Raw genomic sequence first — 13,456 nt, forward strand, 5'->3', positions numbered from 1 at the left:
GGGGGTGTGTGCACGGGGCCGCGGGGAGGAAACATCTTCATTCCCTTTAACAGACGTTTCTCGGGAGTGATGGGCAGCGTGAGGAATAACGTAAGCCATCAGCCCCGCTGGCCACCGTTTTGAAACGCTTCTGCCAAGGGCCTGGAGGTGGAGCTCCGTGGCGGCGGGTAGCTGGTGGCAAGTTCTCTGAGTGGAGTCCCGACGCCCACCTCACCGCCGTGCGTCCCGATCCAGGCCTCCTCACGGGCTTGTCTGTCCCTGGCTCGAGGGACCTCTGCCCTCTCTATGGGACAGGACTCCCAGTTGGCCACGGATGAGGAACCCTCTTCTCTCGGGAGAGCATCTCCTGCGTGACGTCCTGTCCAGAGGCTCCCACACACCTGAGAGCTTCTCATCCTGGGAAGCAGGACCCCGCCTCCTCGACAGGGACCCCAGCCCCCACCCGGCACCCCCAGCCGCCCTCACCTCTGTGACCAGCTGCAGGTCATTCACGTAGTTCTCCTCCGTGACGATGAGCTCATGGATGTACCCCTGTCGCTTTCTCTCAGTTGGGGTCAGCATATCCAAGAGGTGTAAGTCTGAACACCCTGCAAAACACAACCATGGGGACCGTTTAGTCCAGGCCTGGGGAGCTTCACGGGGAAGGTTCCCCAGGGCCCTGCAGTCTTGCGCCAGTGGGACCGTCATTGTCCCCTAAACAGATCGGTCCAAGTCCTACCCCAGCACTTTTGAAAGTGAGCTTATTTGGAAATAGGGCCTCCAGATGCAATCAAATTAAGATGGAGTCACACGCGGGACGCCACAGGGCAGGCCAGTGGCTAAGATTCTGTACTTCCGTTGCAGGGGGCCCAGGTTCAGTCCCTGGCTTGGGAACTAAGATCAGTGCATGCCATGTGACGTGACCAAAAAATAACATTAAAAAAAAAAAAGGATGAAGTCATATTCAGTTGGGGCAGGACCTAAGTCAATATGACTGCTGTTCTCATGCGCACAGAGACAGACAAGGAGCACCGTGTGACAGCAGACACAGAGACCAGAGTGATGTGTCTACAGCCAAGCCAGGGACTGCCGGCGGCACCGGAAGCCCAGGGAGAAGCGTGAAACAAACCCTCCTCTGAAGCCGCCAAAGGAGCATGGCCCTGCCCAAGCCTTGATTTTGGACATCTCACCTCCAGAACTAGCAGAAAAGTAATTTCTGTTGTTTTAAGCCCGCCCAGTTTGCGGGCATCTCTTTGCCTTTTTCTACTGTTCATGAGGTTGGAAAAGACCCTGATGCTGGGAAAGATTGAGGACAGGAGGGGAAGGGGGCGACAGAGGATGAGATGGTTGGATGGCATCTCCACGGACATGAGTTTGAGCAAACTCTGGGAGACAGTGAAGAACAGGGAAGCCTGGCGTGCTGCAGTCCACGGGGTCGCAGAGTCTGACACGACTGTGCGAGCGAACAATAAGTTTGTGGTCGTCTGTTACAGCAGCCGCAGGAGACTAACACAGACGGTGCGCGCCTGCTTCAGCAGGCCCGCTGAGAGTGTTGAGAGTGAGAAGCCGTAGTGACAGCTGGCTGACGTTCCCCGAGGGCTCCCACCATGCCAGGTGCTGTCCCAGGAGCTGGATCCTGACAGCTGTGTTTAATGCTCCCTTAGATCCTACAAATATCTCCATTTTACAGACGGGGAAACTGAGGCTTCGAGAGGTTGCCTCACCCAAACTCTGTCAGCAGGGTGATGATGGTGAAGCCAAGACGGGACCCTGACACTGTGATCAGAGCCTGGGCTCCTACCTCAGATCACTGCTGCTGGGTCCCAGCTACATTAGTGGGGCAGATGGGTGTCTCAAGTTTGGTTTTTGGAGGATGAGGTGGCTATACTGAGACTCTGAAGAGGCCTGGGGACAGGGCCGATGTGGGCACATCCAGACACCACTGGGCAAACTCTCCTGGACCAGGCTGCGGCCCTGCACCCACGGGACCTGGGCGGCTAGCATGCGGACAGACTGGAAACCCCACCGGGTGCAGCTGGACACAACTGTGGCTGCAGCTCCCCCAGGAGTGGGTTCTGTAGCCCTGAGGGGGTGGGAGTGGGCATGCACGCAGGTGATGCCTGCCCTGGCTTCTACTCACTTAGCTGGTTATTGGGGTTTGTCTGCTCCTAATGTTCTCAGGTTATAGTCAGAGGCTGCCCCCTGGCTTGGGCACACTGGAATGCAGGGTGGGGAAGCTCGATTCCCAGGGGTACCCCCATGCAGGTCTGGACCCACTTCTTCCAGGTCAAGTTTCCCCCACCCCCCTTCTTTTTATCAAGGGTTTCTTTTTTCAATCACGGAAACCAGATCTGTAAAGAAGACTGGGAGGTGTCTTGGATGTAGGTGGGGGTGAGGGCACGGAGTTCCATTCACTCGCTGTTCTCATTCCTCCTTCTCCTACAAGGGGGCACCGTGGAGCACAGCGTGAAACCCCGCCACCGAGAATCTATGATGTCATTCGCCCCAGAAGAATCATTCTTTGTGCAGAAGGTTCCAGCACCTGGACTAGGTCAGTCTCAAAGTGGGGTCCCCAGGCCAGCAGCATCAGTAGCACCTAGGTGCTGACTAGAAATGCAGATTCTCAGGCTTCTGCTGAATTGACTGTGGGATCAGGGCCCAGGAGTCTGATTTAACAAGCTCTCTGGGTGACATTTTAGGGACACTAAACTTTGAGAGGGCTTCCCTGGCGGCTCAGACTGTGAAGACTCTGCCTGAGATGTGGGAGACTCAGGTTCGATCCCCAGGTTAGGAAGATCCCCTGGAGAAGGTAGCAGCAACCCACTTCCATATTCTTGCCAGGAGAATCCCATGGACAGAGGAGGCTGGTGAGCTACAGTCCATGGGGCCGCAAAGAGTCAGACACAACTGAATAACTAACACACACATGGTTTGAGAAGCCTGCTCTGAAATCTGGTTCCTCAGCTTCCATCTTCCCCTGAGGGAGTTTCTAGGTTCATGACTGATGCTGGTCCAGATGCTGGAAGCTTCTGCAAAAAGAATGATTCTTCGGGGGCAAATGACATCATAGACTTCTTGGTGAACACTTCACTGTGCCCACCCTTCAGTTTTGTCCCCTCCCCTGGCCAACTTCCCTCTCTAGAATTCTAGAGCATCTCTTCCTAGGATAGGACAATCCCAGGATGGGCAGATTGATGGTGGGAAGGCCTCGGGGACGCGCCATCATCATGTTAACACCTGCCACGCCCTTCCATCTGAGACCTCATTCAAAGCCAACACAGTGCAGCCAAACTACAGTTGCACAGGGCCACGGGCTGAGTGTGAACCTTTGCTTAGGTCTGCAGGTGCTTCTGGACCTTGAGCTCTCTGCTCAGCCACCAGCTCAGCCCAGCTGTCCTTCCTGCCTCAGCGCAGTGTTTTATCTAAACAATTGCATCGACAGTGAATACTCAGGAAGGAAGCATGCCATGATTGCTCCCTTGCTGGCCTCAGCCGCCCTCTGCTGAGCTGCTGCACGAGCCCCAGCTTATAGGACGCTGAGTGATATCACCAATTTCTTTGTCTTTCATGAAGAAAGCCACCCAAAAAACACTCCTGAGATTGGGAGGAAAATATCTCCCTCCTGTCCTCTTCTCACCAAACTTTCCTATCAAGGAGTCCAAGTGCCCAGCTTCAAGGTCATTTCTTGTTAAAGGGTAGAATACCGGCCTTGCACTGCAGAGACGTGTATGAACTTGGGAGAGCAGTCTCCCCTGCAATTCTCAGGACATTTCTTTCTGCAAGGGTATCAGGATAATGGTAGAGACCAGTAGCTCTAAAGCTCAGCTCACACCCACTGTGCAATGCCATTTGTAGGGATACAAACATCAGCCTAGTAGTGGACACTGGTTAGACCAGTCACCCCACCATCCGTGTAGATCACAATTTCCCCTGGAGAATCTGGTGGATGCTAGAATCCTTGTGCCCTCCCCACCCCAGAAAACATATACAATGCACACAATATACAGACCCATTCTGCACACAGTTTTACAGCATTCACAGACCTTCTTAAAGCTTGTTCATGGATTTCATTCCTTCATTCGACAAACATTTACTGATATCTTAACACAAGTCTGGCACTAACTGTGCCAGGCACTGGGAATTCAAGATGGAAGAGGAGAAATGCCTGACCCTCAGAACATACAGCTATGAACTCAGGGTCTTCAGCTAGGGGTAGTGCCCTCCCCAGGCTGAAGAGAGTACTCTCCCCCACAGGCTGAAGATGGTACTGCCCCCGACCAGGCTGAAGGTGGTACTGCCCCACCAGGCTGAAGGTGGTACTGCCCCACCAGGCTGAAGGTGGTACTGCTCCCCACAGGCTAAAGGTGGTACTGCTCCCCACAGGCTAAAGGTGGTACTGCCCCACCTGCCCCCCGACAGGTTGAAGGTGGTACTGCCCCCAACAGGCTGAAGGTGGTACTGCCCCACCAGGCTGAAGGTGGTACTGCCCCACCTGCCCCCCCCCCACAGGTTGAAGATGGTACTGCCCCCACAGGCTGAAGGTGGTACTGCTCCCCACCAGGTTGAGGGTTGCACTGCACCCACTCCCCAACTCCAAATTCTTGGTTGCCATGACGACTGGACTGAACCAGGGCAGATGACTGGTAATATATGGGACAGAGAAGGGCTCACCTCAAATGTCAATAGCACCCCACTGAGAAATGATGACATTCCTAAAAACTGACAACTCTGCAGCAAGAATGGGGCACGTGACCTGAGATACACAGAATGAGGAACCAGACATAAGAACCAGTGAGGAAAGATGACAGGAACTGGCTTGCTTTGGATTTCAGCAATTCATTCTTCTGAATCTTCAAGTTTTACACAGTGTGGTTTGGAAGAAGCTCAGAGCCAGGAAACAGCAGGAAGTCCAGGGTGGATTTGGGCCATTGGTCCAAGAATCCCAGCTGCTGGGGCCAGTTCAGGGTGGACTGACCATCTCCTACTCATGGGGTCAGAGGGCATGAAAAGGCTATATGGCCTCCTACTCCAGGCAGCTCCAGCCTTCAGTCAATCTACCCAATAGGCAAGGAAGTTTGGGAGGTCAGTGCTGTGTGAGTCTGGTTTATTGGCCTCAACAAATCCCACCCTTCACTGCCCTCCCTACTAGCCTGTCCGGAGAGAGAGGGATGGTCCAGATGACCTCTCCAGGACCCAGAACACAATGAAAAGTAAAGATTTGGGGGTGAGGTGGAGATTCATCTCAGCATTATGTGCCAACAGTGCTGGCTTGGAACAGTCTTTTCAGCTACTGAACCAACTCATAGGATACTGTTTTAAAAATTCTTGCTGGTGAATGCCAGACCAAGAAAACCATTTAAGACTTGAAACAGGCACTTTGAACTCAAAAATATCCTTCCTTTGAAATTTTAATATTTAGAAAAACAAGAGAGCTTAAAAAGCAAGCCATTATTCAGAGTAGGGTAAGTGGAAAGGACATTTCAAATGAGAGGGTTTTCTTTAGGGGTGGAGGGACATGGTCCTTCTCTCTTTTGGGAACCAGAATAAACATTCTGTGCTGACTTCCTTTCCCAGTGAAAAGTGAGAGGGTAAAACACAGCAAATAAATTCCATGGACATCTTAGTGTGATGGAGGGACTCTTATAACTAACTAGAATCCACTCACAGCTGAAATAATATTGCAAATGACTTCAGGCAGTTAGAAATGATCCCCAATTACAACCCACATAAAATTCCCAATCTATGTGCTGTCCCTTATAGCTTCATGCAGTTACACACATTTGCAGAACAGAGAGAACCACAATGCCCCTCCCCGCCCCCCAGAAAGGCTTTAAGTCTGGAATACTAGAGAAAAGTATCTTACCCCCAAAGATCATCTTGTCCCTTCAATGGGATGTTGTTCACAGGGACAGCATAATCTAAATAAATTGCTTTATTACAAAAGTAATGCATGAACATATGCTTATTGTAAACAGTTCAAATGACACCGAAGGGTAAAAAGCGAGAGTTGCTCTCTCCAGAACCCCAATTACTCTACTTCCTTTTCCAACAGGGACCAGAATTTTTAAAGTCAAACCAGGCCCCACAGCAAGCTGGCCACAGAGCAAAGCAAACAAACAGGCCTCATTCCTGTTATGAATGGGCCAAAATATACTATGAGATGGTCAATAAATATGCATTAAATTCCCCTTGAAGTCCAAGAGACACAGAAATAAGCAAGGCAATGTCTTTGTCCTCAAGGAAACTCACAGTTCTGGGGAAAACTTGATGTGAAAATTAAATATAAAATAGCAAGCAATAAAGAATGGCCTGTGGCCTGCGCTGATGGTGGAGGCTGCAGGGACTCAGAAAAGTAGATGCTCTCTGTCCTGTTGGAGGAAGGTTCTACGAGGACCTGATCATACTTGTGCCAGACTTCCATCGAGCCGGGGAGGAGGGGGGCGTTATGCTGGGGCATGGGGCCAGAGTGCCAGGTAGCTGCAGGGATGCTGCAGAAGATAAGCCGGGGGGCGCGGGGAGGGTAGGAAGTAGAGGAAGTGGGAAGTGGATTAAAGAGGTCGTAATGCCAGAGGGATCAAGAAAAGAGCAATATGGAAGCTTGGGCCCTGGATTTTCATCTTTAAGGGAAGGGATCTACCGATCTCTGAGGACCTTCACCCCAAACGCTCTGGCTAAATGGCCCCAGGAAATTGCCGGGTGGTCCAGTTGTTAAGACGTTGCGCTTCTAGGGCAGGGTGTGTGGGTTTGATGCCTGGTCAGGGAAATAAGATCCCACATGCCACATGACAAAGCCAAAAACCTTTTAATAATAATAATGATAAATAAAGTGCTATTTGTGACCCCATGGACTGTAGCCGGCCAGGCTCCTCTGTCCACGGAATTCTCCAGGCAAGAATGCCGGAGTGGGTAGCTCTTCCCTTCTCCAGGGGATCTTCCAGATCCAGGGCTTGGACCCAGGTCTCCCACACTGCAGGCGGATTCTTTACCATCTGAGCTATCAGGGAAGCCTACCCCTCCCTACTTAAAAAAATTAATTAAAAAAGAAATAAATGGCCCCAGGGTTGAGGGCCAGTTAACCCAGTTTCTGGAGCTGTCATCTACACAGAAGGCTTCTCCAGGGTTGGCCTGAGTAGAGGAAGTGGAAACACCGCAGCCCTGGTGTCTCCTGCCAGGTGTGAGCTTACTCCACTCCAGGCTACCTGGAGCCTCCTGGGAAAATGAATCTAATCTAATGTCCTCCACCTCCAGGTACAGTGGCATGTGTGAGGCAGCCCATCAGGTAGGGAAGGCAGATGAAGGCCATAGTGGATGGGTCGAAAAGAAGACTCTGTGGTCAAAGCCGTTTCTCCTCACCCTGCAGCTGATGTCTGAGCTCTCCTCTCTGACCTGTGCATGTGGTCAGCCACTAAGTCACATTCAACAATTTGTGACCCCATGGACTGCAGCAGGCCAGGCTTCCCTGTCTTTCACTATCTCTCAGAGTTTGCTCGAATTCATGTCCATTGAGTGAGTGATGCCATCCAACCATCTCATCCTCTGTCGTCCCCTTCTCCTTTTGCCTTCCATCTTTCCTAGCATCAAGGTCTTTTCCAATGAGTCAGCTCTTGGAATCAGGTAGCCAAAGTATTGAAGCTTCAGCGTCAGTCCATCCAATGAATACTGAGGACTGATTTCCTTTAGGACGGGCTGGTTGGAACTCCTTGCAGTTCAAGGGACTCTCAAGAGTCTTCTCCAGCACCACAGTTCAAAAGCATCAATTCTTCGGCACTCAGCCTTCTTTATGGTCCAGCTCTCACATTTCCATATATGACTACTGGAAAAACCATAGCTTTGACTACATTTATGCATACACGGTATGACCGTAACTGTGCTTGATGCTGGGATTCGGTGATGAAGGAAGTAAGACAGGTGTTCATCCTGCAGGAGCCTTGGTCCACCAGCAGCTGGGCCATCTCATTCACACTCTGATCTTTGCCGATGTGCAGTTGTCTCATAGAGGGCACCATGCACCTTGTCATCCATGCCTAAGACCTCAGAGTTGCAAATATCCCTAAGATTGGATTTTTATGTGGGGGTCTAGAGATGCCAGGTGGGCATGGAGGCCTGTAGCGAGAGTTGGGGAAAATTCCACCCAATGACACCAAATCTCCCCCTGGTATACGTCTAGCTAATATCAGGCACCCCTCTCCAGCCTGTCCTGGGTATCCCCAACAGCCTTCAACTCAGCTGCACTCAGTCCCAATCCAGAGTCTTAAAAGTCGCAACATGGTTTCCAGATTAGCTTAATTCTCTCCCAAGAAGGAGAATCCAGCTCCATGGGCTGCTAGGCAGTTTCATGACTGTTGAGAAGCAGCGAAAATCAAATTACTCTCAGGGATAAGTCTTCTCTTTATTTTGCATCAAGAAGAACTTTAGTAATTTTTTTTTTTTTATCAAAGGCATATCAGTCATGACTTTATAACTAACGCTGGAATTCCTGGCATGCTGTCAAGCGCCCCACGGTCTGCACTTGTTAGCTCATTCCTGGCCCCTTTAATGTCATCCACCATCCTTATTTTCCTTTCTTTCAGAGTTCCTGCTTTCAATGTGCACCATCATGCAGTATTTTAGGTGTCCTTGGTGTTGTCGTTGTTTAGTTGTTAACCATGGATGATAGCCAGCCAGGCTCCTCCGTCCCTGGGATTTTCCAGGCAAGAATCCTGGAGTAGGTTGCAGTTTCCTCCTCCAGGCATCTTCCTGACCCTGGGATCGAACCCACGTCTCCTGCCTCTCCTGCATTGGCAGGTGGATTCTTTACCACTGAGCCACCTGAGAAGCCCTTAGGGGTCCTTACTAGCCACCTTAAATAAATCCTTTGGGTACACAAGGCAGATTAAGGTATTGGAAGTACAAACACACTTTTTATTGCAGTATGATGAAGGAGGCTGTGATTTGCTTAGAGGGATCTAGGAATATTTTTCAGAGGAGGAGGAATTCAAGTTGGGCTTCATTGGGCAAAAGGGTGGGTGGGTAGGAGTGAGGGAACACAGAGAGGGAGCTGTCAGTGAAAACGGATAAGAGTGGGGTGGTGGGGCCAGGAGGCAGGTGAGGAAGAGGGAAGCATAGGTTGGGGTACCAAGAGGGAAGGAAAGTTAGCATGGATGCTACTCTGAGCCACACGGTTCCAAGCACAATTCATGGACTCACGGAATCCTCCCCAATAATCCTATGTGGTAGCTACGGCTGGTATACCCCCTTGAACAGACAGGGAAACGGAGGCACAGAGATATTAAGGAACTTGGCAGAGCCTCTGTTAATAAAAGGCAGAGGGAATCCGACCCCCATGTTCTCGGTCCTGATCACTCTGCCTCTCGCCTTGGTGGAAGGGTGACGCGTCAGTCGGCCGGACTGCTGGAACAAAGACAGGGTGGCTTAGACAACAGCCGTGTGTTGTCCCACAAGTCTGGAGGCTGGAATTCCAAGATCAAGATGTGGTCAATTGTTGGCCGGCCATCTTCTCCCTGTGTCCTCACATGGACTTTCCTCTGTGTGCCCACATCCCTGGAGACTCTTGGTGCCCCAAAGTCTTCTTCTTATTAAGGACACCAGTCAGATTGGATGAGGGCCCATGTTGATGGCTGCATCTTAATCACCCTTTAAAGGCCCCATCTCCACATACAGTCATATTCTGTGGCATGAAGAATAAGGGTACGAGCTTCAACACGTGCATTTTGGAGACACGTTTCAGCCCCTAGGAAGCAGGGAAGTGCGGTCCAGGCGGCTCTGAGTGAAAGAGTGAGGCCCCTGCATTTTGTCGGCAGGGGATTGCTGTGCGGGTCCAGGCTTCTGTGCAGGCTCTCTGGAGCTGCGGGAGCTTTCTCTTCATTGTGATGCACATGCCTCTCGTTGCAGTGGCTCCTCTTGTTGCGGAGCACGGGCTCTAGTGTTCGAAGGTTCAGTAGTTGTGGCACACGGGCTCAGCTTCTCCATGGCGGGTGGAATCGTCCTGGATAATTAACCCATGTCCCCTGCATTGGCAGGTTGATTCTGAATCACTGGACCACCAGGGAAGCCCAGGACCTGCATTTTCGTCTTTGGTTGGGGAGCTCAGGGAGGTCTGGCTGTGCTTTGGGAGGGTCACTGCAGCAGCTGCACGGAGGATGGAGGTGGGTCGTGGCTCCTGAGTTTGGCTGCACGTCAGAATCACTGGAGAAGTGAAAGTGCAAGTTGCTCAGTCGTGTCCGACTCCTTTCGACCCCACGGACTGTAGCCCACCAGGCTCCTCTGTCCATGGGATTCTCCAGGCGAGAATACCGGAATGGGTTGCCATTTCCTTCTCCAGGGGATCTTCCCACCCAGGGATCGAACCCAGGTCTCCTGCATTAAAGGTGCATTCTTTACCAGCTGAGCCACCAGGGAAGCTCAGAACCACCTAAGGAGACTTTAAAAAGCCCAGTGTCCCTGCTGTACTCCAGATCCACCAAATCCTACTGGATGGGGTGTGACCTCGGTGTCCATAAGTTGTGAAGCTTTCAAGTGGTTATGATGTGCAGCCAAGAGTGAGGACCATGCCACGAAAGGGAAGCTTGCCTGGAAACAAGGCGCCTGGTGTGGAAAGGGAGCGAGATTCAGAAACTAGATCTGTCCAGGCACATGCCAGATGAGGGTGGCCACATCCACTGAACCGAATGCAGCCCAAGGCAGGTCACTCAGGGCACTTGTCCAAGGAGATGTGATGGCCGTGACTGCAGAATGCCATCCTCTGAGGCCATCCACACTCGGAGTCCAGAGAACCTCCGATGCTTCGTTCCTGGAGACCACACTGCCACCACCTGACTCCAGTGCCGGGGCCAGAGCTTGAAAGGTCAATCTGCTTGATGCCCTCATTTTATGGATGGGACAGTGGAGTCCAGAGACGGATGAAGATCAGGAATAAAACTTATGCCGTCAGAAATAAATTTTTGCTCTTGCTGTCTTGGGAAATGCAGACTCACCAGGAAATCGTGAGCTTCTAAAAGAGGGGGTCTGACAGTGGTCCATACCCATGGCTCTCCCAGTCCATTCCCAGATAGCCCAGTTGAGAGGAGACTCCCGTCCTTGGAGCCGGAGACTGCTGGGAGCTGGTGGCGACCAGGCTGGGTCAAGGCAGCTGGTCCCAGGTTGACCAGTCCCAGGGAAACTCCAGCCCAGAGGCGGCTCTGGACACCAGATCAGATCAGGGTGGTCCATGGACAGGTGGGGACTTCTCACCATGACGGAACTTTCTTCCCAAGGGTCTAAGAACAGCCTGGTCCCCTGCAGTCTCTCCTAACTTGGCCAACTGACCCCGCCAGAACACAAGAGACCACCTGAGCCCGTGACATCTCTTGCTCATTTGTCAGTAACGGCAGAGAGGCACCCTGGTCCCTGCTTTCATGGAGCTTCCATTCTAGAGGAAGGGAGACAGAAAACCAAACACAGAATCAATACATAGTATTCAGGATGGTATAAGACTGATGAGGAATAAGTCTCATGATTAAGAAGCTCATTGCCTGGTCTAAGGTCTTCTCCTGTGGATTTATCCTTTCAACAGTGGCTTCCCCAGACACAGCTGGCGCACTGTTCTAAGCCACATGCAGCAGGGAGACTGGACACCGGGGAGGGGGCTTTCCTTTCTCTCCAGCCTTGCTGGGCAGGAAGGAGTGAGCCTGCGGAACAACAGGGTGGAAACAGGACTGTTCACCCTGGACACTTCCTAAGCACGGCCCTCTGGGTGATACCCAGGTGGGGAGGCAGGTTCCACCTCCCGTCTCTAAGCTGACAGGGAGGACTTGGTGTCACGCAATACTAAATACAAAGGCAGCTACCACTGCTATTGATTCATGTTTGTAGGTCTTCATGGGACAGGACCTGGCTCCCGAGAAGCTCACAGTCTAAGAAGGGAGTGTCTGTCTGTGTGTCAGTTTCCATCCACTGTTTATGTACAACAAGTGACTGGGATTCAGCAAAGCACTCAGACAGGGCAGGTGAGTGGAGCTGGCCAAGGCAGCAGAGAAAGAAGGGGTGGAGGTGGGCAAAAAGCTGGGGAAGATGGGGTGAGGGCATTCAAGCAGAGGCCCACCAGTGGCGTCAGCTTCATGCAAGAATCTTGGAGAGCATGGTGACAGAAGGTCTGGTTAGGTGAGACTCAATAGGCAAAACGAAGGGTGGGATGATGGGAATCCATCGACTGAAGCCTGAGCACCTCCTCCCACTGGACGTGCAGGCACACAGCGCCCTGGGAGGAAGACGAAGCTCGGGGAGGTTGACTTGTGCCATCGCCAAGGCAGAGGAAGCCTCCGTGTCCATGCCATCTCCCAGCCAGAACGCCACAGTAGGGACCGCTGATGGAAGCAGACTTCTCCATCACGCAATTCGGAAGTCAGATGAGATGGTTTTCCAGAGAGCGAGCTGGAAACCCAGTGGGGCATCAGAAGCCTGGACTTCTGTTTAGGGTTAATGTGGTGATCCCAAAGGTGGCTGAAAGAGCTAGAAAGAACATTAGACCGTGAGGCGGCAGATCAGCCTGGGACTTCACATGTTCAAGCACCAGTGTCTCCTCCCGGAAGCCAGAGTGGCCGCAGCCCCTGCCCCTGAGACCCATTTTGATGTCAGAAACCTGGAAGGGTTTTAGGTTAACAGCAGTCACCTAATGATGGTCCTGTCAGCAGATCAGAAAGGAAGGCCCTGGCTGGGGAAGGCTGAGCACAAATGGGCAAATAGGCGGGACTAGGAGATCCAACCAGTCCATCCTGAAGGAGATCAGTCCTGAGTGTTCATTGGCAGGACTGATGTTGAAGCTGAAACTCCAATACTTTGGCTACCTCATGCAAAGAGCTGATTCATTTGAAAAGACCCTGATGCTGGGAAAGATTGAGGGCGGGAGGAGAAGGGGATGACAGAGGATGAGATGGTTGGATGGCATCACCGAGTCAATGGACACAAGTTTGGGTAGACTCTGGGAGTTGGTGAGGGACAGGGAGGCCTGGTGTGCTGCGGTCCATGGGGTCACAAAGAGCCGGACTCGACTGAGCGACTGAACTGAAATGAGGAGAGAACTGGGCCAGATGAGGGCTTCACGTGGGCAGGAGAAGGAAGCAGGATCAAGCAGGGCCTCACAGATCAAATGCAAGATTTAGGACATCATCCCAGGAGCACTGGGACACCCCTGGACGATTTTAAGCAAAAATAGTTGCATGCATATGTGTTCTAACATTTACTTATTTCTTCGGCTGCCTCTGGTCCTCACTGCATCATGCAGTTTTCACTGCTGGGTCTGGACTCTAGTTGCGGCGCCTGGGCTCCAGAGTGCACTAGCTCAGTAGTTGCAACATGTGGGCTTAGTTGCTCTGAAGCATGTGAGATCTCAGTTCCTCAAGGGATCAAACCCATATCCCCTACATTTCAAGGTGGATACTTAACTACTGCACTGGGGCAGTCCCAAGTTGTTGGGTTCTCAAATAACTCTCTGCCTGTGGTA

The 13,456-nt window shown here is 51.8% G+C and overlaps 1 protein-coding gene across 1 annotated transcript in view; it reads right to left on the reverse strand.

The window, feature by feature from the left end:
* The window catches only part of ITSN1 (intersectin 1), a 241,535-nt gene that overhangs the window by 32,028 nt on the left and 196,051 nt on the right, over positions 1-13,456 (reverse strand). The window contains exon 30 of the mRNA XM_052646278.1: positions 466-587. Coding sequence (XP_052502238.1) covers positions 466-587 — 122 coding nt within the window. The remainder of the gene's footprint in view (positions 1-465; positions 588-13,456) is intronic.

The sequence above is a fragment of the Budorcas taxicolor genome, chromosome 1 (assembly GCF_023091745.1).
Source record: "Budorcas taxicolor isolate Tak-1 chromosome 1, Takin1.1, whole genome shotgun sequence".
Lineage (NCBI taxonomy): Eukaryota > Metazoa > Chordata > Mammalia > Artiodactyla > Bovidae > Budorcas > Budorcas taxicolor.